Source organism: Condylura cristata, unplaced genomic scaffold (genome assembly GCF_000260355.1).
Source record: "Condylura cristata isolate star-nosed mole 26May11 unplaced genomic scaffold, ConCri1.0 scaffold00005, whole genome shotgun sequence".
Taxonomy (NCBI): domain Eukaryota; kingdom Metazoa; phylum Chordata; class Mammalia; order Eulipotyphla; family Talpidae; genus Condylura; species Condylura cristata.
The window spans coordinates 13,761,152-13,786,720 of record NW_004567106.1 but is presented as its reverse complement, the minus strand read 5'-3'; the positions used below and the strand labels follow the sequence as shown (position 1 = coordinate 13,786,720).

General features: G+C 38.0%; 1 protein-coding gene across 3 annotated transcripts in view; it reads left to right on the top strand.

Annotated features, from left to right (window-relative positions):
• Nucleotides 1–25,569, top strand: part of ICA1 (islet cell autoantigen 1, 69kDa) — a 131,366-nt gene that overhangs the window by 67,896 nt on the left and 37,901 nt on the right. For all 3 annotated transcript variants that reach the window (XM_012721086.1, XM_012721087.1, XM_012721085.1), the window contains exons 7-8: nt 21,212–21,337; nt 22,638–22,736. In XM_012721086.1, coding sequence (XP_012576540.1) covers nt 21,212–21,337; nt 22,638–22,736 — 225 coding nt within the window. The remainder of the gene's footprint in view (nt 1–21,211; nt 21,338–22,637; nt 22,737–25,569) is intronic.

Sequence of the window (25,569 nt, the reverse complement as noted above, 5' to 3'; positions counted from 1 at the left end):
CATTGCTAGTAATGAGACTCATCACTAGTGTCTGCTTCCTAGTTTGTTGCACACAGGAAAAGCAGAGTCACCTCTGTGGCATGCGGCTGGAGGTTTATAGCCTCAGTTCAATCATAAGGACATGGAAGACAATTGCAAAGTGGGACCTTCTATAAAACACCTGGCCCATACAAAGACCCCCAGGGACTGCCCCAGATTAAAGAAGATGGAAAAACATGATGGCTAAATGAAAGGATTGATTTTAGATTTTCTATTGTAGTAAAAGATAGAACTGGGGCAGTCCATGAAATTTCAATAGGGTTTGTAGATTAGATAATAGGACTTCAATGTTAACCCCCTGATCTCAGTAATTGTACTATCAATGTAAAAGAAGTCCTTATTTTTAGGAAATGCATATTGAAGTATTTAGGAGTTAAAGAACACGGTCTTTATAACTTACTCATAAAAGTTTTTTTTTTTTTTTAAGATGTCTGTACATGTGTGTTTACAAAAAGGCAAGTGTAGTAAACCTTACCTTTTGTCAATATGAGTAGAGGGTATTCAGGATGCAAAGATTTCTTGTGACTTTCCTAAAAGTCTGAAATTATGTGATAATATCATGGTTTGAAACTTAACACACTCATGATGTTGTTCAAATTAAGCATTCAGAATATGTTGTAATAAAAAGCATGGCACTCAAAAAAGTGATAGTTGTAGTGGCTTACTTTGACTTTCCATATCATAGCTACCTTGATATAGGTGTAGTAAAACACCAGCGTGAGTCTTCGCGAGTTTAGTGAAACTTCATCTCTTTTCAAATGTAGTGACCTAAGGCTGAATGGTATTAATTATTTAGGCACCAAGATAGTGATCTCAGTAACTCTCATATAAATTGGGGGTTAAGAGAAGGGCAGCTGGGCAGCTGTATAATCCTACTAAATTATTGGAGCTTAATGGAGTCACACAATGGTTCCTCACATATGCTGAGTGCTCAGTGACTATGGAATAAACAATTCTGGTGGTTATTTTGTTGTCGTCATACCAGAATCACATCCCACAGGAACACCAGAGCAGTAAAATTTTAGAAGTTACATGTTTAACTTTCCAGAATGTCTGTACAGGACAAAACAAGGTTCACAAAGGCAACCTCCTTGTCCACTAGACATTCTTCCCAGAAAAATTGAAAGACTGCACATGTAAACTATGAACTTTACACTGCTGAATTTATAAACTGCGCAAACCAAAAATAGATCCTGTCATTGATCCAAAACCCTACATTCTAATGGCAAACTTATGGTGAGTTAAACATTTTAAATGTTAAATTTAGTTCCCACTTTGTCCCTCCGCTTGTGATGGAGTCAGGTTAAATTGGCTTGAGCCTAGGAGAAGAAACACATTGCCTATGTAGAATTTTCTGAGACATACGAAGAAAGGTACTAAATAACCAGTTCTGTTAGGCTTTAGAATCCTCCAGGGGGCACCAGAACATTCCAGTGTAGTTGACCATGATTTCATTAAGTCCAGAAAGGCTAGCTCTTTACCTTGTTGTAATTGACTCTCCTATTATATCTTTTTTGGTTCCATTAGCTATTTTTTCTCATACATTTGCTTTTACAACCTTCATGAGTTATGGAATGTTTCTGCCTCTCTGAGGAGGCGGAGGAAGGAAAGAGATCATCTCTTGGATGTGCCCTTAGTAACTGGAGCCATGTCTCCTTGGGGTAAATACGAAGTTACAGCCCACTCCTAGAGTAAGGATTTTCCAAATGTTCATAATCTGGCTGGGGGGGAAAAAACCTTGAGGAAACAGGATTCAATTTACTTTCTCAGCTTAATGTTGTATGTAACTACTATTATCATTATTAATAATCAACACTGAATGTCAGCCACTTCATGGTAAAATTTTATATGAATTTTATGCAAAAGTAATAGGTTGCCAGGCTACTGCATAATATTACTCAGTTCTGGTCCAGGAGTACAAAATTCCAACAGGCCTCCTGAGCCTGTCCCTCCAATTAGTGGCTACTTCATTACGAATAAAGAACCCTCATTACTGTGGGCCTTCAAGTGAAATAGGATCCCCTACCTCTTGAAATCCGCCTTTCTAAGTACAGACAGTTCCCAACTTACAAACAATCCACTTAAGAACCACCAAGGCATTCAGAGGCTGTCTTGCCTCCTGCAGCTGCCGCGGGCCCCCTGCCCAGCCCCCACCCGGCACTCCTGGTCTGCTCAAGGGAGCTCTGCCCGCCTCCCTGCAGAGCCAGCTGCCCACCTGCCCCCCAGACTGTGGGCTGGGAACTGGGGGTTCAGTGAGGCCTCAGAGCTACCGCTGGTTTTATAGTTGAGCTTAGCTATGGGGTAAATAGGCCTTTGTAGCCTGGCCTGGGAACCGAACCACTATTTAAAAAAAGAAGAAGGAAAAACCTGTCTCCATGGGAAAATGTATTCTGCATTCCCAACAACAGCCAGAAACATTAGAATGACTGCGAGAGTTGTCTCCATGCGCCTAGCAGGGCAACGAGGAGAAGGATGGCACGTGTATTCTGGGTGCCCAGCCCAACTCTAGTGATAAAACCCACATGGGGCATTAGCAAGCCCAGCAACCACCATAAGTCTCGTTTCATCTGTAGAACAATAGTTTCAAAGTTATAGGCCTCCTATTGTGACTCCAGTTCATCAAAGCTCTACCCCCTTTTCATTTATTCATTCATTCAGTCATTCAGTCAGTCAGTCAGTCAGTAACAGGCCTTTTTTCTTACAGCACATGTTTTGTACTATGTATACCATACTTTATGCCCTAACAGGTGGGGATGTACTCAGGTAATACAGATCCCAGCACTTGAGGAGTTCAGTATTTATAGGAGGAGACAAATATCTAAGCACGTACATATAGCATAAATGCTATGATTGAGGTGCATACTCAGTGTTGCCAGAACTCACGGCAGCTAAACCAAATAAAGACTTCCTCCCTTAGTTTCTGTTTTAATTCCCTCCTTTCCCCAGTTATCAAGAATGGTTCACTGGTGATCGTGGCTTCTGTACCTTCTGTTGTCATAGTTAGTTTAGTCCGCTGGCCTCTTTTAGGGAGTCTTGCCCTCCTGCTTGCATCATGGAGAGATGGAATTCAAGGGATGTTCCTGCCAAAACCATAGCCATCATTCCCAAGAGTGCTCCCCTGAATACTGCTTTCTTCCCCACTCCGGCAGCCCCGGCCTAAAAGGCTCTCAGCTGCAGGCCCTTCTGCCCTGCTAACTCTTGGGTTGCCAACACCTGTGGCTCTCCCTGATTTAAAAAAAAAAAGGACTCCATGCCTAAAATGCCTGTAAAACTCAGCCATTTTCTGATCTCCTGTGCAGATTCTTTTAATTTCTTGCCAAAATCTCTACAAGGTCCCTCATACTATTAAAAATAGCAACAATGAAGGCGATTGGAAAAGGTGATATTTCATATGATTTGGAAGGTGATATAGTATGGTGACTTAGGCTTTAATTTTGGCTCTGTGACTTGGCTCTCTGATATTATGAAGTTTCCTGAGCAAGAAAGTGTCTGTTTTGGGGGGAAGGTTGGTAGCTCTGTGTAGGCAGCTGCAAAGAATGGAAGACAGGGACTGGGAGATTTCTATGACAGAAATGATGAGGCTTATTAGAAACCAGATAAATGTATGATTATGTGTTATGAAATTCTAAGTGATTTTTTAATATCTACTCAGAAGTATCATGGGAATTGTTATTCTGTTTACACTGCATCTGCGAATTCAGTTGGTCATTATGACCAGAAATAGTATCTCAAAAATTTTCATGTAAATAACAAATAACAATCCAGAAAGTTTTAGATACTTTTCCAGTATCAATTCTGTTGAGCTCTATATGGATTCTTTGGTATAAGAATAGACTGGTGCCAGGATAAGAATGCAGTGTCTGCAGCCAGACAGGGTTCGGTTTGTGACTCCATCATTTATTAACTCTAAAATCCTGCACAAGTGGCCTAATTGTTAACTGATAATTACGGATAATATTAATAGTATCAACCTCATGTTATTCTTATAAGAATTAAATCTCTAATATCTATAATGCACTTAGGACATGTAGATTCATATTAAGCACAACACACCATTCATTGATGCCCTATCATAAACATGCATAAATGAAATAAATACAAACAAAACAAATAACATCAAGATATTAAATGGCTTATTTTTTGAAAGATGGAGGGCGCATTAATTGAAATAGAAACTCAGTTCTAATTTACTTGCTTTACTTTACTATCTCATTGATACATGAGGACCCAATCACATGTTGAAGTAACAGAGCCTCCAGACTGAACCTTTATGTCTGAGAGTGATTCATAGTACGTTCCTCCTGACCTGTCCTTTCTCCTGACGTCTTGGTTTTTGTTGACATAGGCTTGAAATATTACCTTCAGGTGTAACCTATTGTCTGACACATTCATTTGATTTCAAAATCTCATCATTTCTGGAAATCTATCTCTCCTACATCCTCTCCTCTCCTTTCCTATAGCAGCCTACACAGCACTGCCAAAGTCATCTTCCCAGGTACCAAATATGTACTTTACCATGGTCATCTCCCCACTCAGGACCATTAGCAGTTCCCCCTGGCTTGAAGAACAAAGAGTCTGAAGTCTATCATTAGACTTCTTTCTCCTCCTTCTGTTCCTTTCACCTGGGATACCCTTCCCTTGCTCTGTGCTTATCCAGTAAGATTTATTTACTGAAGTGCAACTATTTGAACCCAGACTTATCAGAGAATATTTTTTACATGCTCCAGGTGAGTGGTTCTCAAATTTTAACATGCACCAGAATCAGACTGGATTCTGTCTAAGGTTTGTTTAAGGCATATTGCAGACATCCATCCTACTTTCTGGTTCTCTAAGTTGGGGGTCCCAGCATTTCCAGCAAACTTCCAAGTGATGCTGATGTTACTGATCTAAGATGCATATTTTGAGAAAAACTGCATGAGTATAGTCATTCATCAGTGAAAAAATTAATGGAAGATAATTTGATTTAGAGTTCTATAACTCTTAAGTCTTTATCACAAGAAACTAATAATGTAACTACCTTTCGTAATGAAGTTTAACTGGATCTATTGCAATGATTATTTTGCAAATATTGAATGAGCCATTATGTTATATACCTGAAAGTAATATAGTGCTATATGTCAAATATACATCAATTAATAAAATTCAGAGCACTGTATTCATACATTTAGTAAATTCATATATTCAATTACAATTCTTAAAAGATCAAGGCTAAAATTTACTTTTATTTTAAATACCATGATCCTGTTATATTTGATTTTTTGCTTTTCCTATTATTTAACCAAAGAAGGCTAGAACTCTTCCTCTTTTTCTTTCACATTTTCAAAATGTTTAGCCGAAATAGTATTAAGGATGGTTTACAGATCTCTCCCATATCTCTCCAAGGTAACTTCACCTGTCTGTATTCCAGGGTATGTATTTAACACACAATAGGGATTAATTCACAGTAAATTATTAGTTTTTATTTCAAGTGTGAATTATTTCTCCTAACCTAAAGATACTCTACGGGGATTCTTTGTCAGTAGCCTGGGAAGAGAGAAAGTTAGCTTGTGATTTTTATATTGTGGTGAATTCCCCAAGTAACATGATTAAAGTGAATTTCCTTTCTTCTGCCCTATTTCAATTCTTCACAAATCATGATATGAATTCAGTTATTATTTCAAAGTAAAGAGGAGCCCTTTTGCTCTTGAACACGTTGCATCTTTTTGATAAAAGATCCAGCTTCAGAAGACTACATGCCTACTCTTTCTATCTCCCTCTTGGAGGCTGGAAATTGCAGTAGTTTTTAATGTATGTCGGTCACCCAAGGCTCCACATTACTATACAAAAACAGGCGAGATGAACACTGTCTCTAGGAAATGCAAATGTTTCTGAGCTCTGTCCTGTGTGACTGGGCACCACATCAATCAATTCATAGTCTACTGTGATTATGACCTTGGGGAAGTTAAAAGCCTATTGATTCTGAATGTAAAAGATATCTGCAAATTAACTAGTTCTTTTTATTTTAAGATATAAACATCTTAGTCAAACTAAGAAGCAGCTTTCTGTGGCTAGTGATACTATGCCATATATAGGAAAATTAATATATGCAAATTTTATCCTGTTTGTTTCCATCTCAGGGTATTTTTCAAATACTGCTTTGATTTGTATTGTTACTGTGATTTGTGTTCATGTCTCATCTTCCTGGCAATTTGAAATTATTCATTGTGCCTTATTTGTCATCTTAAAATGTGTTACCTTCATAACCACCCTTTTAAAGAGACATAATTGATCTTCATAAGGCTAACACAGGAGTTTGCATATAATTCTTAATAATACTGTTATTAGGAATTTAGTCCTAATAAATATTAGGAATATTATTGTTTCAAAGAAAGTTTCTAATAAAACATTCTTTTATCTTAAGCTTATTTTCCACATTTAAAGACAGAATCTCTGACACTGTTAAATAACTTGCACAGTGTTAGAGAGAGAGACTAGGGAATTTCTGCCCCATGCTACCACTCAGGCCTTCTAACTCTATATCCAATGTCCTTTCCGGTCCACCACCCTGCCACGTGTTTGAATAAGTATTTGTTGACTAAAGGTGTGAAATTTTATCAAAACTACCCCTCTCTGCAAACCCTGCTCTCTCAACACACTCACACACACTGACATGAATGTTTTCTTTACTGGGCTGTATGCTTATCTGACTGCTGTTCAAGCCGTAGGATAGGATAGCAGTTATAGAGGGGGTGAGAACGCCTTAAAGGAAACATATGGGTGGTGAGGAGTATCTTCAAAATGATCTTTAATAGGCAAGATATAGCCTACACTTTTTAGGTAAAGACTTCTAAGAGTGCAAGGAAATTGATGTATTAGCCTCTTATAGTTGCTAACCTGATCTCCCCATTCCCATAGGAGACCACAAGCTCAGACGCTTTTTTTTTTTTTAAGATTTATTCATTTATTCATATAGAACTGGGGTACAGGTCAGAGATGCGGAGGGTGAGAGGATTCACCAGAGACAGAGTGGAGAGCAGAACAGGCAGATCTACGAAGTACACTGCTGAGGGGAGCAGCGGGCAGGTCAGGAGAGGTCTGCCTCGCCATGTGGAGCTTCTCCGGGGCAGGTGGGGATCGAACTCATGCGGAAGTGGCTTAAGCGTCTTAGTGCAGTGCTTTAACCCGCTGCGCCACCAGGGAGGGCCTTAAAGCAGTCTGTTTAGATGTAGTTTCCTGCTCTTCTTACCTCTTTTTACTTTGTTGTTCTCAAGTCTGTAGAAATGTGGTTACAAATTCTACACTGATCCTCACTACGCAGTGGAAAATTAGGGAAATTTCATGGCAAGTCCTTGTGCGTGCCGGTGTTGTTACTGGGGAACTTTGCCCTGAAGACCATAGTAATGGAGGGCTAGACTGTCAGGATTATAATCGCCCCTTGTGGAGGTTGTTATATATGTTGCCAACCTTGGGGTGACAGTGGGTTTCCTTTCAGGAAGAATGATACAACACAAAATTGAACAAGTAGAAAGGTTTAACAAAAGCAAAACTTTTTCAAAAATAGAATAATTCTTGCTTTGCTAGATTTGCTGGCAATTCTGGGAGATGATCTTCTTTTGGGGTAATTTTTTACTGCATATTTTATACTCGTATGTTTTATCAACAAGAAAACTTAAGAAAAACTCTAGCTAGCACCCATAACAACAACAGGTTCTCAGCCATCACAGCCCTCTCTAGCTGACTCCATTTTGGGGCCACCCAATAGTTAGTCTCTGAATACTGTTTCAAGGAGAAAAAGAGAAAAATCCCTTTCTTTCATAGTTATCCCTTCAGGTATTTACTGAGCAATTAATACTTATTTAATAATGCACTTAATTAATATTAGTAATTAATAATTAATAATACACGGTGTCTATTTCTGGGAATAAAATTGTGAGTAAGGCCATCACTGCCCTTGTCTTCATGGAATTCACTATGTAGTTAGGGAACTATGTTAATCAAGCAGTTAAAATGCAAATTTGAGTGCTAAGGTAGAGGACCAAAAAGGTCCTGTTGGACCACAGGGCAGGAATGCCTAATTTTGTCTGGTTGGTCAAGAGAATTTTCCCTGTGGTATTAGGGCTTATGATGACTGTAATTAGTAGCCTAGTGACAAGGGAAAGAGGGCAAACTAATGGCTAGAGTGGTGGGATATGTGTAGCCCAGAAGGAGGTGAGGGAAGAAGTGATACAGGGACAGAAATGAAAGAAAATGATTGGAAACTAAGTTTTTCTAACACAAATTTTGCAGATACCAGTGGCCACATTAATTAGAGAATGGAGGAGAAGGTTGAAAGAATATGCTTCAGTAATAGGTGCTCAGATGTGTTCAGCTCTGAGACAGTATGAAGACTAATGTTTGTGTCATTTTCTAAAGAATTTTCACTACCTTTATATATTTATTTTCCATTTGGATTGTGTTCATTTTACTTCTTAAGCAAAGTGATGTATTTGTAATGATTCATTTCTTAATTTAGCATTAACTTATTTTCTTAGCCACATTTAAAAACTAAAAATGGGACCTCCCTGGTGGTGCAGCAGGTTAAAGCACAGCACTGCAAGCTGCCAGTCTCCTCAGTGAGAATTCCATCCCTGCCCCAGAGGTGACCCACATGGTGCAGCAGACCCCTCCTGACCCGCCCGCTGCTCCCCTCAGCAATGTACTTCATCGATCTGCCTGTTCGGCTCCCCATTCTGTCTCTGGTGAATATTCTCACTGCCACTGCACCTCTGGCACTCCAGTTCTATATGCATAAATAAATAAAATCTTTAAAAATAAATAGTTTATTTTAAAAAAACTAAAAATGGAAAATATCTAAGAATATATCATAGTGAAGACATTTCTGAAACTACAAAACATTACCTAAAAAAATTAAATCAGATTTACATAAAGGGAAGAATATATCATGTTTATGAATAACAGAGTTCCATGTTTAGATGTAAATATTTTCCTAACTGATCTATAAACTAAATGCAACACCAATTGCAATCCAGTAGGATTGGAATAAATTTATACGAATACCAAAAAATATATAAAATAGCCAAGATGACTTAAAAAACAAGACAAAGTTTAAGGACTTAACATTTATAATGAGGTCACCTGATTTATATCAAAGGTATCTTTGCAGTTCATTGGAGGAAATAATGCTCTTTAAAATAAATAGTGCTGGCTCAGTTGGATACTCATAGAAAGTAATGAGTCTGACCCATACTTCATTTCCTAAGTAAAAATTATTAAGAGATCAATCATAGATTTAAAATCCAAAGAAAAGCAATAAGAATTTTTGAATAAAATGGATAAATTATTATATCATGTAATCAACAGAGCAATGAAAAAGAACCTACTGTTATTTCATTGTGGTAGCATGGATCAATCTCATCAGTGTTATGTTGAATGAAAGAAACAAGACATCACAATATATAGTATTTATTTCATTTATATGAAGTTCAAAATCAGACAAAAGTAATCCATGATACTAGGAGCAGGAAAATTCAGAATATTTTGAGGAAATATTGATTGGAATGGAAAATAAAGGAGTCTACTGGAGCACTGAAAATGTTCTATATACCTACTGGGTAGTAGTTGTGTGGATGTAAACATATTTTAAAGTTTATGGAGCTGTAAAATTCATGCTTTGTACTTTCAGCTACATTTCAATAGAATAGTAAAAAAAATGAGTTACCCAAACTGAAACAATGAGTTTGAGGAGAGGAAGGGAGAAACAGAGGCATAGAGCTTATGTGCATGAAAGCACAGAATAAAATGTGTCTTAGTGGCTTTGTCATTTAGAAGCAATTTAAAAGGAAAAGGACATTGTTTTGTATATGCAGCCCCAAATAGCAAGAGACCTCTGCTTAGGTCTCTTGTAAAAGCGTTTTTTTCTCTTTCCAAGGAAAGTATAATCAGCATTTGAAAGCTAGTTTGGGGGCACAGCACAATACACTAAAGGCAGCAGGGTCATCCAGAACTTCACAGTTCTAACACTGATGCTAAAAGAGAACAGTGGAGAAATTTCTAACAGTTTCATCTTTTTTGTGTTCACCTCACCGTATTTAGTTCCTGCACATTTCTTTTAGAATTCAGTAGCATTAAATGAATCTTGAGCATTTTAACACTTTTATAATCCCCTGATATTATTGATGGTACTCAATAATTGTTGGTGCTCAAAAAATTAATGGAAATATGTAAAAATAAACCATTATAAATTAAAGAAAATTAATGAATTAAAAATACCTTTGGATAGCTGACAGTTGTGTATGGAACTGTTAACCTTGAATCTACTTCCAGCATTATATTTATGACATCTTTTAATGAGCCTCTTCTTACAACTATCTCTGTATTAGGTAGAATAGTCTAGGTGGGCTCTGATAGCCCAAAGAGGTAACCTGTAACTCCTTAATTCCATGATTTAAGCCAATAAAGGTTTTATTCTATTTGTTTTGCTTTTGCTTATCAGATAGTTCTGGGCAGGTGTCCAGATTGGTGGAATGGCTTGGGTCACGAAGTCGTTTAGAGATCCAGGCTGACAACAACGTGCAGTCCTTAAAATGGTCCTCCCTGGTGGTGAACATTTCTGTCATCCCAAAAGGACACAGAATATGTATAGGCAGCATGTGGAAAGGCTCCACAGTTCAAGCCTGGAAACAGTATATATTACTCACACTTGCATTTCATGGAAAGAATGCTGTCCCTGGCCTACCTATTTTTAGGGAAGAATGGAAAATAGAGGAGGGTGAATTGGATTCTGATGGACAGCTAGTTACCTCAGCCACACAAACTTGGGCTCATCATATTGAAAATCTGAAAATGTTCTTAGGTTTCTGACAAGAGGCATCATCACTGACACAAGACATAATTGGATTGGGTATGGACAAAGCAAACAAAACTCAGTTTTCCAGAATAGTTGATCTAGAACAAATTGGAGTGAAGTGACTTCTAGCAGAAGCACCAAAGAAATACTCCCAAAATCTCAACACAGAAAATGTTTTGAAAAAGTTGACTAATAGGAAATTGAAGTTAGGCCAGCTGCTTTCTTAGCATAATGTTGCTGTGACATGTGGCAGTAACTTATAATATATATATATAACAGATGTTAACTAGACAATTTCTGGTAAACATTTCACAATATATTTGTGTATATCAAATATACAAAGCATTTCACAATATATGTGTATATATCAAGTCATCATATGGCATATCTGAAACTATTATAATGCTATATGTTAATTATACCTGTATTAAACATGCCAAGGGGTAGAATATCACTTATGAGACTGTAGCAGTAGGACCTACAGACCCAAATACATATTATTATAACCATGTGAAAAAGATTTTGGCCAGCATTTTTAGCTCTTACTATCAGGGTAACAAAATAAAGATATGGTTCCTGCCAGTAGCACCCTGGAGGATATGGAAAAGAAAGTAATGGATTATATTGTGCAATAATAAAGGCATATAACAAGCTACCGTGGAACCCAAAAGTGAAGCTTCTAAAACTGGAATTGGGGATGGAGGTGTGCTTCCTGAAAGAGGTGGCACAAGCTGAATTTTGAAGGGCTAATAAAGGAGGAGAAAAAAATGTCTTCATTGGGAACAGGGTAAAGGAAGAGGATGAAACCTCCTTATGAATTGAGGCATTACACTGGGATGAAAGAATGAGTGAGCAGACTTGATGGAGGAAACAGTAAAAGAGAGACTGAAGATAAAAGTAAAGGGTAGGCCTGGTAAGATTGTGAAGGTATATGTGCAAGTTCTGGTCTGGATTTACCCTTGATGTTCTGCGAAAGTGTTGTTTGTGCATCCTGTCTTTTCAGAGCCTCATGAACACTCATATCTACCACACTTTAATATTCAAGGGCACAAAATGGATCCTTAGGGGGAAAGTCCTGGTCTTTTCCCCATTCACTCTATTTAGAATCTACTCTGAGGCAAATAAACACAATTCCTCAAACAAGATCATTTTAAGCTATCAGTTAATCTGAAAGATTTATCAGTTAATGTAATTTGTGAGTCGGTTATTTATAGTGAATGGCCATCGATAAAATAATAAAAATATACTATAGTATAAAATACAAACAAATTGAGCTTGGGCAGCCAAGAGAGAAAAACAAAGTCTCCTGCCTTTCACATGATGCCTAGACATGAATAAATGATCCAGAAAAAGAGAAATAAAAGTAAAAGGAATATTGAAATTTTTTTTTAAAGATTTATTTATTTGTGCATACAGAACTGGGGTACAGGCCAGAGGCTCAGGGGCAGCGAGAGGCTTCACCAGAGACAGAGTGGGGAGCAGAACAGGCAGATCGAAGAAGTACACTGCTGAGGGGAGCAGCGGGCGGGCCAGGAGAGGTCTGCCATGCCATGTGGTCACCTCCGGGGCAGGCGGGAATTGAACTCATGCGGAAGCTGCTTTAGATTCTCAGTGCTGTGCTTTAACCTGCTGCGCCACCAGGGAGGGCCGGAATATTGAAATTTTTAACTCACAAAAATGGAAAAAAAAAATCAGTGGGATAAAAAGACAGCATTGTAATCTTTTACTGTCTCCTGAAATTGGAAGGAATTTGATAAAGCTGCACTCTGAGCTCAGTCTTGTGATCAAGTTAATTCTTCCACTAATGACCTGAAAGAGGAAGTGAACCCGGTCGGTTAAATTTTCTGATAACAGAATTACTTTCTTAAGTTAAAAACAGAAAACAGGAAAAAAATAAAAGTTCACCAGCTGAGCAAACATTAAGAATGTTGGGACAGTATGATTGCTAAATTAATCAGAAATGTATCTCTGTGTTATAAAATACACAGTTGTGAATAATTTTAGCTGAATTTATTTCAACTTGCCAAGAGCTTGAAAATAAAAGACCTTTTTCTCTCTGATCCTCCATCAATAGATGTATTAATAACCTCTTACCTAATAAAATATGTAGTGAGTTGAGAAAATGACGAGAAAAAATTAATAGAGGAAATGTCATAATTTGTGTCATATACACTTAATCTCAATTGTTCGAGAGTTGCTACAGTAGGGAAAGCAAAGAGGTTCAGTGAAATGAGCGTGGACTTTCACATCCTGCCCTTCTTCTGCCACTAGAATAAGCTCGGGCAAGTTACTCAGTGTTCTGAAACCCAGTTTCTTTCTCTGTAAAGGAGAAACAAAATTATGGTGTAGGAGTATTGGGAGAATCATATGAGAGTTTGTCATGTAGGCAGAACACCTAATAAGGAAACAGTGGTGGTAGTGGAGAGGGAGAAGGCTGATGTCTGGAAGAATCTAACAGTATTTCAGCAAACAGAGAGCATGCTGGGCACTTGCAAAATAAAGCCATGTCTGATTTCCTCACTTTGGCATCCTCGCTTTATCCACTCAATAAGTGGTTATTGAGGTTTCCTGTACCTGCTATCTGAATAGTGTAGCTTCCACCTTTCTGAAGCTTCTGGGCGTGCGCAGGCACAGGGAGTACTCACTGTAGTTGTGTGCCACAGGGTTGTTTGCAAAACTGCAGAGGAAGACACAGCTAATTCTGTTGAGGAGCTTTACAGGAAAAGGTTCTCAGAGGAGAAATCATTGAGCAGAAACTTAAAAGGTGAGTCACAGTTACTATGTGGACAAAAGGCGAGGATTTTTCAGATAAGCAGGGGAAGAATGGCAGTGTGTCTGGAGCATGACTCCTGCAGGGAGTGAAGGCAGATGGACAAGGGGAAGAAAGGCAGGGAAGAGGGGGAAGGTCTTTGTTTTATATAAGAGGAAACAATATCCACCTGGGCTGCGTCTTGGCTACTCTACTTCCTGGCTGTTCGGTTTTAAGCAAATTGTTTGTACCTCAGTTTTCTTCTTCTCTAAAAATGAGGATAATTTTGCCTACTTTGACAGGCTGAAGTATGAAAAATATGTAAAACACTGTACTTCGGGCCCTCCCTGGTGACACAACAGATTGGCGCTGCACTGAGAAGCTAAGCCGAGCCTTGGCTGCTTTAGTGCAAATTCAATCCCAATCTCAGAGGTGACCCACATGATGCAGCAAACCTTTCTGTCTTGTCCGCTGCTTCCCTCAGCAGTGTACCTCATTAATCTGCCTGTCCTGATCCCCACTCTGTCTCTGGTGAATTCTCTTCCCTCCCCTGCACCTCTGGTCTGTACCCCATTCCTGTATGCATAAATAAGTAAAAACTTAAAAATATATATTTGAATATTTAAAAAAAAATGCGCTTCAAAGGTTTTCACCTTTTCCTTTCTTCTCCCAACTTGTAACAATGATTAGAAGAAAAAGCAAAGGAGAATTCTCATTCCTGAAAACTCAGAGTGGCCTGCAGTGTGGGCTACTGATTCTCCTCAAACACCATTGAGCTAATTATTGGATTAAGGTTCAATCAGTACAACATTTTATGTATTTCTAGAAAACTAACCCGAAACACTGGTGTTCTCCACTCTCCAAGGTGACTTTTGCACTTGTGATCACTATTTGAACAAAAAAACAAATCTAATTTTTTTTTAAATAGGGAAGTGATTTGAATAAGTACAAAATACTAAAGATATAGAAGTGACAAAAAAAGGATGAAAAGAAGCTCATATTTGGTCTTTGAAGAATTGCAAATTAAAAGCATAATAACTGCAACTACACATCCCCTGAAATGACTAGAACTTAAAAGACTAAAAATACCAAGTACTGATGAGGACACACAGCAAATGGAACTTAGAGTCACTGCTGGTGGGAATGCAGAATTATATAGTTACTTTGGAAAATAGTTTGGCAATCTCTTATGAAGAAATTAAACACAGTTGCTGAACATCCCAACAGTTCTGCTCCTAGATATTTACCCAAGAGAAATGAAAAACATGTCCATACAAAGATAGTGCTCAAATGTTTATAGAAGCTTTATTCAAAATAGCCCCAAATTGGAAACAACCCAAATGAAGATACAAAATGCACCGTTTCCATACAATTAAATATGACTCAGACGTAAGAAAGAACATGCTGCTAATATATGCAGTAACATTGATCTTAGAGCCATATGCTAAGTGAAAGGCCCCACCCACAAAAGGACTAGCCATACCTTGTATTATCCATCGATATGGAACTCTAGAAAAGACAGATTTAATCTGTAGTGACAAAATCCAGATTAGTAGTTGGCAGGGGCTGAGACTTGAGGGAAGGAATTGACCACAGGGGAATATTTATAAGAGGTAGAAATTGTTCTATATAATGATTCTGCTGGTAGCCCCATGATTGTATTCATTGATTGAAGACCATAGAATGGTACACCTAAAATTATACCACAGAAATAACACTGCTTAATAATGATGGAAGTGGTGGAGGTTGTTGTAGCAATGATGGTCTCAGCTTCTGGCAACACAATGAAATAAGTGCCTTCCCTGCACGTTTCTCCTAGAAAGTGTGGAATCCATGAACCATAAGACCCCTAAGGTAATTTGACCCCTAAGTGTGGAATCCATGGACCACAAGACCCCTAAGGCTCCTTGACACACTGATTTATTGCCAGTGTGTCAAGGAGCCTGTGCTAAAGAAGCAGAGCAAGATTTCTGATCTCAGAAGCCCTGTTCAGACTGTGTGACTTGAGTCTCCCTATACCTGCACCTAAATTGACAAGGTCAACAATGCTGACCAGTAGTTCCCAAGATGGTATCTATATTTTTTTGTTCAGTCTTAGATCACTGTGAGTTGCTTAGTCAAAGGTCCATCAGTGCCCTGTTTCCATAGTTTGGTGTAAACAGTATGGATTATAGAAGCAGATACACCTAGTTTGAATATACTTTTCATGTATGGCAAATAATCTTGCATTCCCCTTCTGTAAAACAGAGATTTCTCCCCTTTCCAAATTTTCTAACATATGATAGATGATGTGATATTTGAGAATGATTCTCTTTTTAAATTACTTTCAGAAACCTGAAATAATCAGTTAGAAAGGGTTTTTTACCATAAAACTTCTTAGAGCCTGTCATAGAATTTCCAAAGAACAAACAGTGAACAGCTTGTGGTCATGCTCATTCGAGTCTATGTGATAAAAACTCATCTTAAATTCATTGAGGTAAAAGGAGGACTTATTGAGAAATCCCCATAACCATAGAATGGGCAAATGGATCCAGGACATTACCAGACCTCCTTCTCCCTCCTATGCATTTCTCTCTATGTCACCTTTATTCATTCAGCCCAGTTTACACACAATAAAGTGACTCAGCAATGTACTCAGTCACCTGACCCATGAAAGGTTTGGAGTCACCATTTCCAGACAAAAAGATCCTCTTTTAATGAAGCCAAATATTTGACTTTCTGTTTTCCAAGTGAGTTCAGATAGGCCAGACTTTCTATGTGACATCTTCATAAAAGGCAAGGGTAATTGCATATTCTCTGATCTTAATATTTTCCTTGGATGCAGAGTGCTGCCTTGCAGTAAAATAGGAGTCAACATGTGAGCTAGTGAGACTGATTGGAAAAGAAACCAAAAATTCTGATGTGGTTTGAGGTGTCCACAAGAAGTTGATAGGAGTCAAAACGCCTGGCAGAAAAGGCGAATCAAGACATGATACTGGTTAGGGATAGTTGGATACATAGAAGTCATCTCTGCATGCTGACATCTAATCCAGACCCAGGTCCTGTTTCTGAACACCTCTCTCTGCTTGTATTTATGGGCCTCACTGCTGTGAAAATGCCTACTGGAATGTCAGTTCCACAAGGGCAGTGCCCCTCCAGTTCATTCAGGGCTTCCAGAACATAGAAGAAACTCATAAATATCTACTAAATAAATAGCTGGCTGGAAGGAGACAGAACAATTTTCTAAAAGAAAGTATAAACTGTTTTTGCTATATTTAGTCTTTCAATGAAAGAAAATATCTAGAAAAAATATAAATGCTACTCAAATTACTTTGTTGTGGAGTAATAAAAGATCTTTCCCACCTGATGGAAAATCAGATTGGATTAAGAGGATAAATAGCTTTGGCTTCACCCTATGTAGTTCAAGGTCTGGCTAAAGATAGAATTTCAGGGTAGAAGTAGCAAATACAGAGAAGTAGTCAAGATTTTGCTACTCTCTCTGATAAAATGAATTTTCTGTAGCTTGGGGAAAACTGGACCTGTATGGAACAGGATCTAACATGCTTGATCATTTCCTAGAACTTGGAGAATTAGAGGAGAAAAGTGGGATAACAGAAATAAAAGCAAGAAATAAACAAAGGGTATATTTGTTTGACTGAAGATTTGTTAAAGAACCTTGAAACCCACAGAACTCCTCAAGATGTTTATGTAATTGAATATAATTTATCTGTGATTGAAAGGAATAATAATCACAACATTTTTTTCACTTAAGTGCATTTGAAAACATAAGAAATTAAACTCTTGGTGGTGGCCTCTGTTTGACTGTGCCCTCGGTGTTTTGTCTTTGGGCTGCAGACTGGCAGTGTGTTTTAGAGAGCAGTCATGGAGCACAAAATATTAAATGAACTTTACTATACTCAAAATGCCCAACAGTGTAACATCCTTCTCATTTGGCAGGGAGAGAGTTCACCATTTGGAGAGTCAGCAGTGCATTAAGTATTTTAATAATCACTGTTGACACACAAAGCATATGGCCTTGCAGAACTCACTGGGTCAAGTGTTGAAATCCTCTAGGTTTCTAAATTACTTAATAAATTTAAATAAGTGTACAATTCAAGTATATTATTCACAAACTTTGTTATAAGCAAGCAAACTCAGTTTTCTGCTCAGATAAAGGATATCTGTGACCGATTATGTTAAAGGAAAAAGTAAATTTTTATATTCCCACAAAAAATAAATTTGAAATGTATTAGAAAATCTTGTGGATAACTTGTATTTACTATGCACTCCAGTTATGCTTTAAGATCCACTTCAGATACCACTCACTGTCTACCTGCTTACTGCTTATATTCAGGCTCCGTGCCCATGATAATACTGTGAAATAAGTAACCATAACACTCACTAGCTTAAAACAGTGGGCATTTCTTATTGTTCACCCATTTGTGGGTGAGCAGGGCAGTTCTTTTCTCTTCTGGGCTCATGTGTTTGTGGTCAGCTCTGGGAGGGGAGGGTCTCCCCTCATGGCCAACTCCTCCACATGTCTGGTGAGCAGCTGACTGAAGGCTGATCTGTCAGGACAACAGGCTCTTCTCCTCATGTCTCTTGCCTGCACAAGCCTCTCACGTCCCTCCAGCTCCCTATCCCAGGCATGTCCTCAGGTCAGCATGGTCATATATTCCCAAGACCATCAGAGAGGAGCAAGAAAATGAAAGCCCGCTAGCCTTTCTTTCAAGCTTTCAGTTTCATTATGTTTGTTAAAACCCCGTTGGCCAACATAAGTCACGTGGCCAACTCAGCATCAGAGTGGAAGGAGAATACAAAATTAGAAGGCAAAGGTTGAGTATGCTGGGAGGCACTAGTTTGGGGCTTTAATGCTATCACGTTACACTCCTGTCCCCTGCTCCTACCATCTCCACATGATCTATTGTCCTGCTTCCCTATTGTGTTATAATGTAGTGGCTAACTTGTCTTCCCAAGAGATTAGCTGATGCACGGCCTATGTGCACTCATTCATAGATATGTATCCACTACTTGCCATATGTCTTATTTCTTTACAGATACCCTAGTGCCTTGTACTGACCCTGACACAAAATGTGTGGAATGAATGCATATGTGTTAGCTCAAGCCACATTCATTTGCTTTCTACCAGAAGAAAAGGATGAAGACTTATTTACACCTGGAAAGGATCCCAATGGAGGGTGGAGGAGACTTCCTGGAGTGAGGAAGGTTAACAATGGGAAACCTGTAGTGAGGATCTCAACTGCTTAAAGATCTTTCCTTCTATACTCCCACTTCTCCTTCTGGAATGGTGGTTTGGATGTTTTACCCTTCCTTACCCTTCTCAAAGGAAGGCAGAAAACCATTGATAGTTAACTCATCCTAAACCCTCCATGAAGCTTCCATAGAGTCTTTTCACTCTACCATGAGGAATAATAGAAATCTGGGAGTTAAGTTCATGATGTGATCAGTGTGCATGGAGCTTGTTGGTATCTATTCTTTGGTTTTACCAGTTCTGCAGACTGAGCATACAGAGGAATTCTTAGGGACTATTTTATATAGCTATAGAGAAAATGCTCGATTCATAGGGGATATTCTGTCAATAAGGTATTGAATATACTGTTTCATTATTTTCCATTAAATTCTATAGGGATAATTTGTATTTTTGGTTTAGTCATACATTTGAACTTCTTGATTTTCCAGTGACTTGTTTAAGTTGCTTAGGAGGCAGAATAGCAGAGCTTTGGAATTAGGCAGATTAATCTAGAAAATTATTTCCCTGTACAATTCCTTTTACTCTCAGAAATAAAAGAGAGAATAATAGTGACTAACAGAACACCTCCAGCATGTGGTAAATGAAGTATATCAATGATTAAATTGTGTGAATTGTGAATTTTATAAGTTAACTCATATCAGTTGTTATTATCATTACATAATGCCCTAAAGTTTTATAAACTGTGAATGTGAATTAGTATTATTAGTGGTAAAAATTAATATATTTTATGCCAAATAATCTTCATGCTTATTTTTATTTTTTATAAGTTTTATCACTTCTGAAACTACTTTTTTAAAAAATACTTATTTATTTATGCATGCAAGAACTGGGATATAGGCCAAAGGTACAGGGGTTGAGAGGATTCATCAGAATCAGAATGGGGAGCAAAACAGGCAGATCAACTGAAATACACTGCTGAGGGGAGCAGCGGGTGAAAAAGGAGAGATCTACCATTTCATGTGGGTCACTTCCCTAGCCAGGAATCCATCTCGTGCTGCAGTGGCTGTGAATAGCCTTATAGTGCTGTGCTTTCATCCATTGCACCACCAGGGAGGGCCCCTAAAACTACTTTAAAGGTTATACTTTAAAATGATAGTTAGGTATTTTACCTTTGAAATGACTTGGCAAATTTCATTATTCTGTCATCAAACCTGTATTCAGCACATGCTTTGTACCAGGTCACCAGGTAATGATGTTACTGTGGTAGATATCCTTCTTGTCCTTTTGTCCTTTTGTTACCTTGTGATAACAGAAGATGGCTATTTTTACTAAGTCAGCTTATTTATGAGTCAGTTTGCAATTATCTACCTGGTAGCTACAAGCATGTGAATTACCTGAGATAAGTTAATATTTAGCTAGTTTTTTCCAGCTAAAATATGATATTGTGGTATTTTATTATCAAATTAACTTGTAGAATAAACATTTCTGGATCTTTCCCTAACCTTTTCTCCATCCCAGAATTCATGTAGGCTCAGGAGTGGGTGAAGGGTGTTAGTGTACCTATGCAGTTATAATAGTTGAAAGTTTATCCGTAGGGAGACTCCCAAATAGCCTAGGGGTTAAATCCCAATGCTGTCACCACAATGGCCTGAATTCAATCCTGGCCAGGGAGCTGATCCACATGGTGCAGCAGATCTCTCCTGTCTCCCTGCTGCTTCCATCAGCAGTGTATTTCAGTCAGTCTGCTCCCTACTCTGTTTCTGGTGAATCCTCTCATGCCCCACACCTGTGGCCCATACTCCCATACTTCTATGCAAAAAGAAATCCTTTTTTTTTTTTTTTAAGTTTATTTGTGGGGATGGTTTGTTAGGTTACTTCACAATTTACAAATTCCTAGAGTGGATCCTGGGACAAAAAAGAAAGGACATTAACGAAAAAGCCAGTGAAATACAAATGGTGTCTGTCATTTATAATTAGATTTCATCAGTATAATGTCATCTTTTCAACACATATACTTAACGAACGTTAAGAGGTTAACATTAGGGGATGTGTGGAGAGTATATGGGAAGTCAGTTTCAAAGAACTAGAGCAAAACAATAGACCAAAGTTACACCCTGCATTTTTCCAAACTTCACTGTGGTCAGTTTGTGAATATCTTGAGAGGAATTTTAACATTTAACAGAGAAAAACATGAGGATGTTAAGTCTGCTCTAAAATCATGCAAGTACTATCCTTTTGGTTCTTTAAAAATAAAGAAGGTATGTTGTATGACCTTTCCATGTGCCTGGAATTTTCAAAGGTATTTTCAGGTAAGAAAACTATAAGCCTTCAAAGTGTATTTAGTCACTGGAAAACGTTAACTAGTTAAGAGTTTGTATGATTCAGAGTTTGCCTTTTACTTTCATAGGTACAAACACAAGTTCGCCTTGCAAAAAAAAGCTTTGACAAATTGAAGATGGATGTGTGTCAAAAAGTGGATCTTCTTGGTGCAAGCAGATGCAATCTTCTGTCTCATATGCTAGCAACATACCAGGTAACAAAGTGATATTTGTTACAATGAACCAAGACTCATAGCAACAACAAAAAATGATACTTGCGCTAAACCCATGGTTTGGGCATTATAAGTTCAGAATGTTTTCTCATAATTTACTTTCCTCATTTTTCCCTTGTAGAGTCCTACAGTTTAGTCAAACAGAGTATTAGCTATTTCCTGTATATACGCTGTGATTTCTCATCTTTGCATTTGCTTACATGGTTTCTTCTTGTTTGGAGACCTTTTCTCCACCACCTCCCACATCCACTTCCACACACTCTCCCACGCACCCCCTCCCTTCAGCCCAGTTTGTGCCATTCCAGATTCCACTCTGCTTGATGGAACAAATCGAATGTCACATCCTTTAGGCAGTTTCCTCAGAATTCACTCAACATAGTTGAATTCACTGGCATAGGTACCTCTCATCATTTAATGAACTTGTGCTTGCCTTCTGATTTTTTCAGGATAGCATATGTATTTATCCACAGTGTTATTTAGAGTCTACTAAGTGTGGCATGATAAACTCAGTTTGCTGTACGTAATATACAAATCAACAAGGTCAGGTTCCCTATCTTCAAGGAACTTAAAGTTTAGGAAGGAAATCAGACTGTAAAATCTGACTGAATTTTCTTTCTTTAAAGATTTATTTATTTATGCATACAGAACTGGGGTACAGGGCAGAAGTGGTGAGAGGATTCATCAGAGACAAAGTGGGGAGCAGAACAAGCAGATAGGTGTAGTACACTGCTGAGGGGAGCAGCAGGTGAGACAGAGATCTGCTGCGCCATGTGGGTCACCTCCGGGGCAGGTGGGAATTGAACTCAAACTGAAGCAGCTGTGGCCAGCTTGCAGTGCTGCGTTTTAACCTGTTGTGCCACCGGGGAGGGCCCTGACTGTATTTTCTATATCTCAAGGACAAAGCAGTATGTGCTGGGAGAAATATGTTCTAAGAAATCTGTGATGGTTTGCAGAGAGAGATATTGGATCAGTTGAGGAAGCACCAAAATAGTAGATTGTTAGAGATCATGTGGTGAGTGATTAAAGCTTGGCTTTTGGAGTCTGGATCAGATGAGACAACAGTGGCAAAGTCCGTGTAGTACATAGGACTCATGGGACTCAGTATTAGAGGACATGGCAGGGCATCTAGTTTGGTTCAACTCCAGGGTTTAAGTGCAACATGGGAAATAAAGCCTCCAAAATGAGAGGGGATCATCTTTGGAAAATCCTGAAAGCCAGTGATGGGCACATGACCAGGACCAGGCATTCAAATCACAGACCATTTTACTCTCTTCTTTTTCAGACCACCCTTCTTCATTTTTGGGAGAAAACTTCTCATACCATGGCAGCCATCCATGAGAGCTTCAAAGGTTATCAGCCCTATGAATTCACTACTTTAAAGGTATGGAAGCTAGAGACTCCTTGAAAAATTTTTATGAAAGGTAGAATTGTGTTTCTATCAACATATCTGTTAGTAAGCATCATTATTCCAACAGATTCCAGATGTCAAGAGAACCATATCTTCTAGCAGAGTCTTTTTTTTTTTTTACATTAGCATTCAACATAACAGTAAATTACAACAACCTAAATATACCAGTTGAATCTTGAGACATGTTACTGGGAGATTTGTGGTGAATTTGAATCTAATGAGCCTTTTTATGATACTTGCTGTTGTTAAAGAGAAGATCGTAAAAGTCAATATATTCCCCTACCATTTTAATTATTAAATTCAAATATACTTGCTTGCAAAGTATACTCCTTTATTACTTCTGATAAATATCATTTTAGTCTGAGAGTACCATCCAGTATTGAATTGGATTTTTCCAGAAGACCATAATAATATTTTCCATTGAAAATGCAGCATTAAACTCAATGTCTCAACTCAAAAGGGATAAATGCACAATGTCTAATTCTTACTGAATGTGAAATTATTTTTTTCTCCCTAATGGCGGCTTAGGGTGAATACATACCAAAATGGAAGTGATTTATATTTCAAAAAATTCAAGACTATTCAGAGAACTGAGGGGACTTTGTTACAGTCATATCTCTGAAAAATAGAAACCAGGGATGAACTAGTTACAAGGCACCTTGATATTCCTTTTATTTTTTTCAGGCAATTTGTCAGTGTCTCATTACTTTACTTGAAAAAATATTGAAAAGCTATTTTTTGCCTTGAAAACATTGATTTGATTTTGAAATGTTTATAATGTTAGTGCATCTAAAAAAGTACTGAGGGAAAAAAACCCTCTAAAATCGTGGCCCCTTAATTTTTTAATTTTTTAAAGACATTCATTTATGCATACAAGAACTGGGGTACAGGCCAGAGGTCCGGGAGTGGGTGGTGAGAGGATTCATCAGAGACAGAGTGGGGAACAAAACAGGCAGATTGAACAGCGGGCAAGACAGGAGAGATCCGCCATGTAAAATCCATTACAATAACCTTTAAGTGAAGGTCTCAACAAGAACCCAAGGACCGTTCACTCACCTAGTGATGTATCTGAACCAGCCAGAGTTTGTTCTTCACAATCTCTGTCAGTTGGTCACTTGCTTTGTCATTGGCACTTGCTTACATGGTAATCACATTCAGAGTGACACTCTTTGGGTCTGTCAACTGGATAGCACTTGAGGAGAGACACTTCGTTCTGAGGCATCTCCCTTTGCTCACAGCATACAGCCTTCCTGAGCACAGCAGTGTCGTGTGGTTGGTAAATGCTGTGTTCCTGCCGTGTGATTTACTGATGCTGCTTTCAGCTCCTTAGGAAGCAATTTCCCCAAGCAAGCAGATTGGTTTAAATGATCATACTGCATGCTATTCACATTTTCTATACAGGCCTGAGCAGAGTCCTATGGGCAATTCTTTGAGAAGACAGAGAGTTTGTGGTGTTAGGGCATGAATGTGCCTCAGAATTTAGTTTACAATAACTACAATTCAAAGGTTACAAAAAATATCAGCCAGGTGCAAGTTGAATGATACCTACCCTAATATACTTTAAAATAAGTTCAGGTTTGAGATAATTGCATGGAAAATACAATATGAAAATATAAAACTGATGCATGGAGGATTCTTTGTGTGTCTCCCTGGCCTGCTGGGCTGAGGAAAAATGGCTTCTTAATTTTTGTCATGGTGTTTGTCCTGCAGAGGAGATCAAGCTGATGTGTTAGCAGATTTCTGGGCAGAGAATTTAATGAAAGTTTGACAAAAGTGCTTCAGGACATAATTACAAATATTTTGACCAGGTGACTGTCCACTGTCTCTTCCTTCCCCAGAATTATGGTTAAATTATGGTTTAAGTAAAAGTTTATGGTTTAATTGTAATCTAAAATCAGTGGAAGTTATAGATTTGTTAAGGTATACGATTCCAATAGTATTAAAAGTGTTAATTGTTCAGAAATCAACCAAATAGATTACACTGTTATTACCTTTCCAGATTGTTCATCTAGGCTTTCAATGGTGACATGTTAAATCAGAATCTAAAGCTAAATAGTTACTTATTTTCTTTATATGGGCCTAAATTTACATATCTGAATTTCACTATCACACAAGCTTATTGTTACATAAAGAGAGACACCTTTTAAATCGCTTTGTATGCCATGAAACATGAAAACAAAAACCACTTATACCTTTGGATCATCATCTGATAGTGAAGATATTATTAGACTTACCCTCTTGCACTAATAATTTTTGAAGATGCACTTTGTATCTTTAAGATATTAATTTAATGATGTCATCATTAAGTGTAAACACACACACACATATATATTTTTTTCTGTATGGTACTGTATATTGATAATGGATATTTTGAAATTTAAACAAATATTTGCACAATATATTTGTTCCCTGGGTTTACCCAAGCAAATGGCCCCTTAAATGCCTTTTGGGACTCTGGCTGGAAAGAAAACATTGTCTTTGGAGAGGTTTGCCAAGCTCTGTTAATGAAAAGCAACCCATTTGTTTTCTTTGCTGCAGGGTGTATTCCAAGTGTGTTGGTAATTGTGCCATTGCAGCTGTATTTCCTGACTGTTAGTTTTATGCTTGATGAAGGATGATAATTAATGTGTTAAACACTCGGTGCATCCTGTTTGGAGGGAACAGTCTTTTGCTGCAGAATTCAAAAGATATAACTCATGCCTCAGAAGTTCAAGTTTTATTTCTAATGAGCATTTCTCTAGAAAATATCTATAGTTCTTTCCCAACCTGATTTTATTATAAAAGTGAATTGGGTCTCCACAACTTG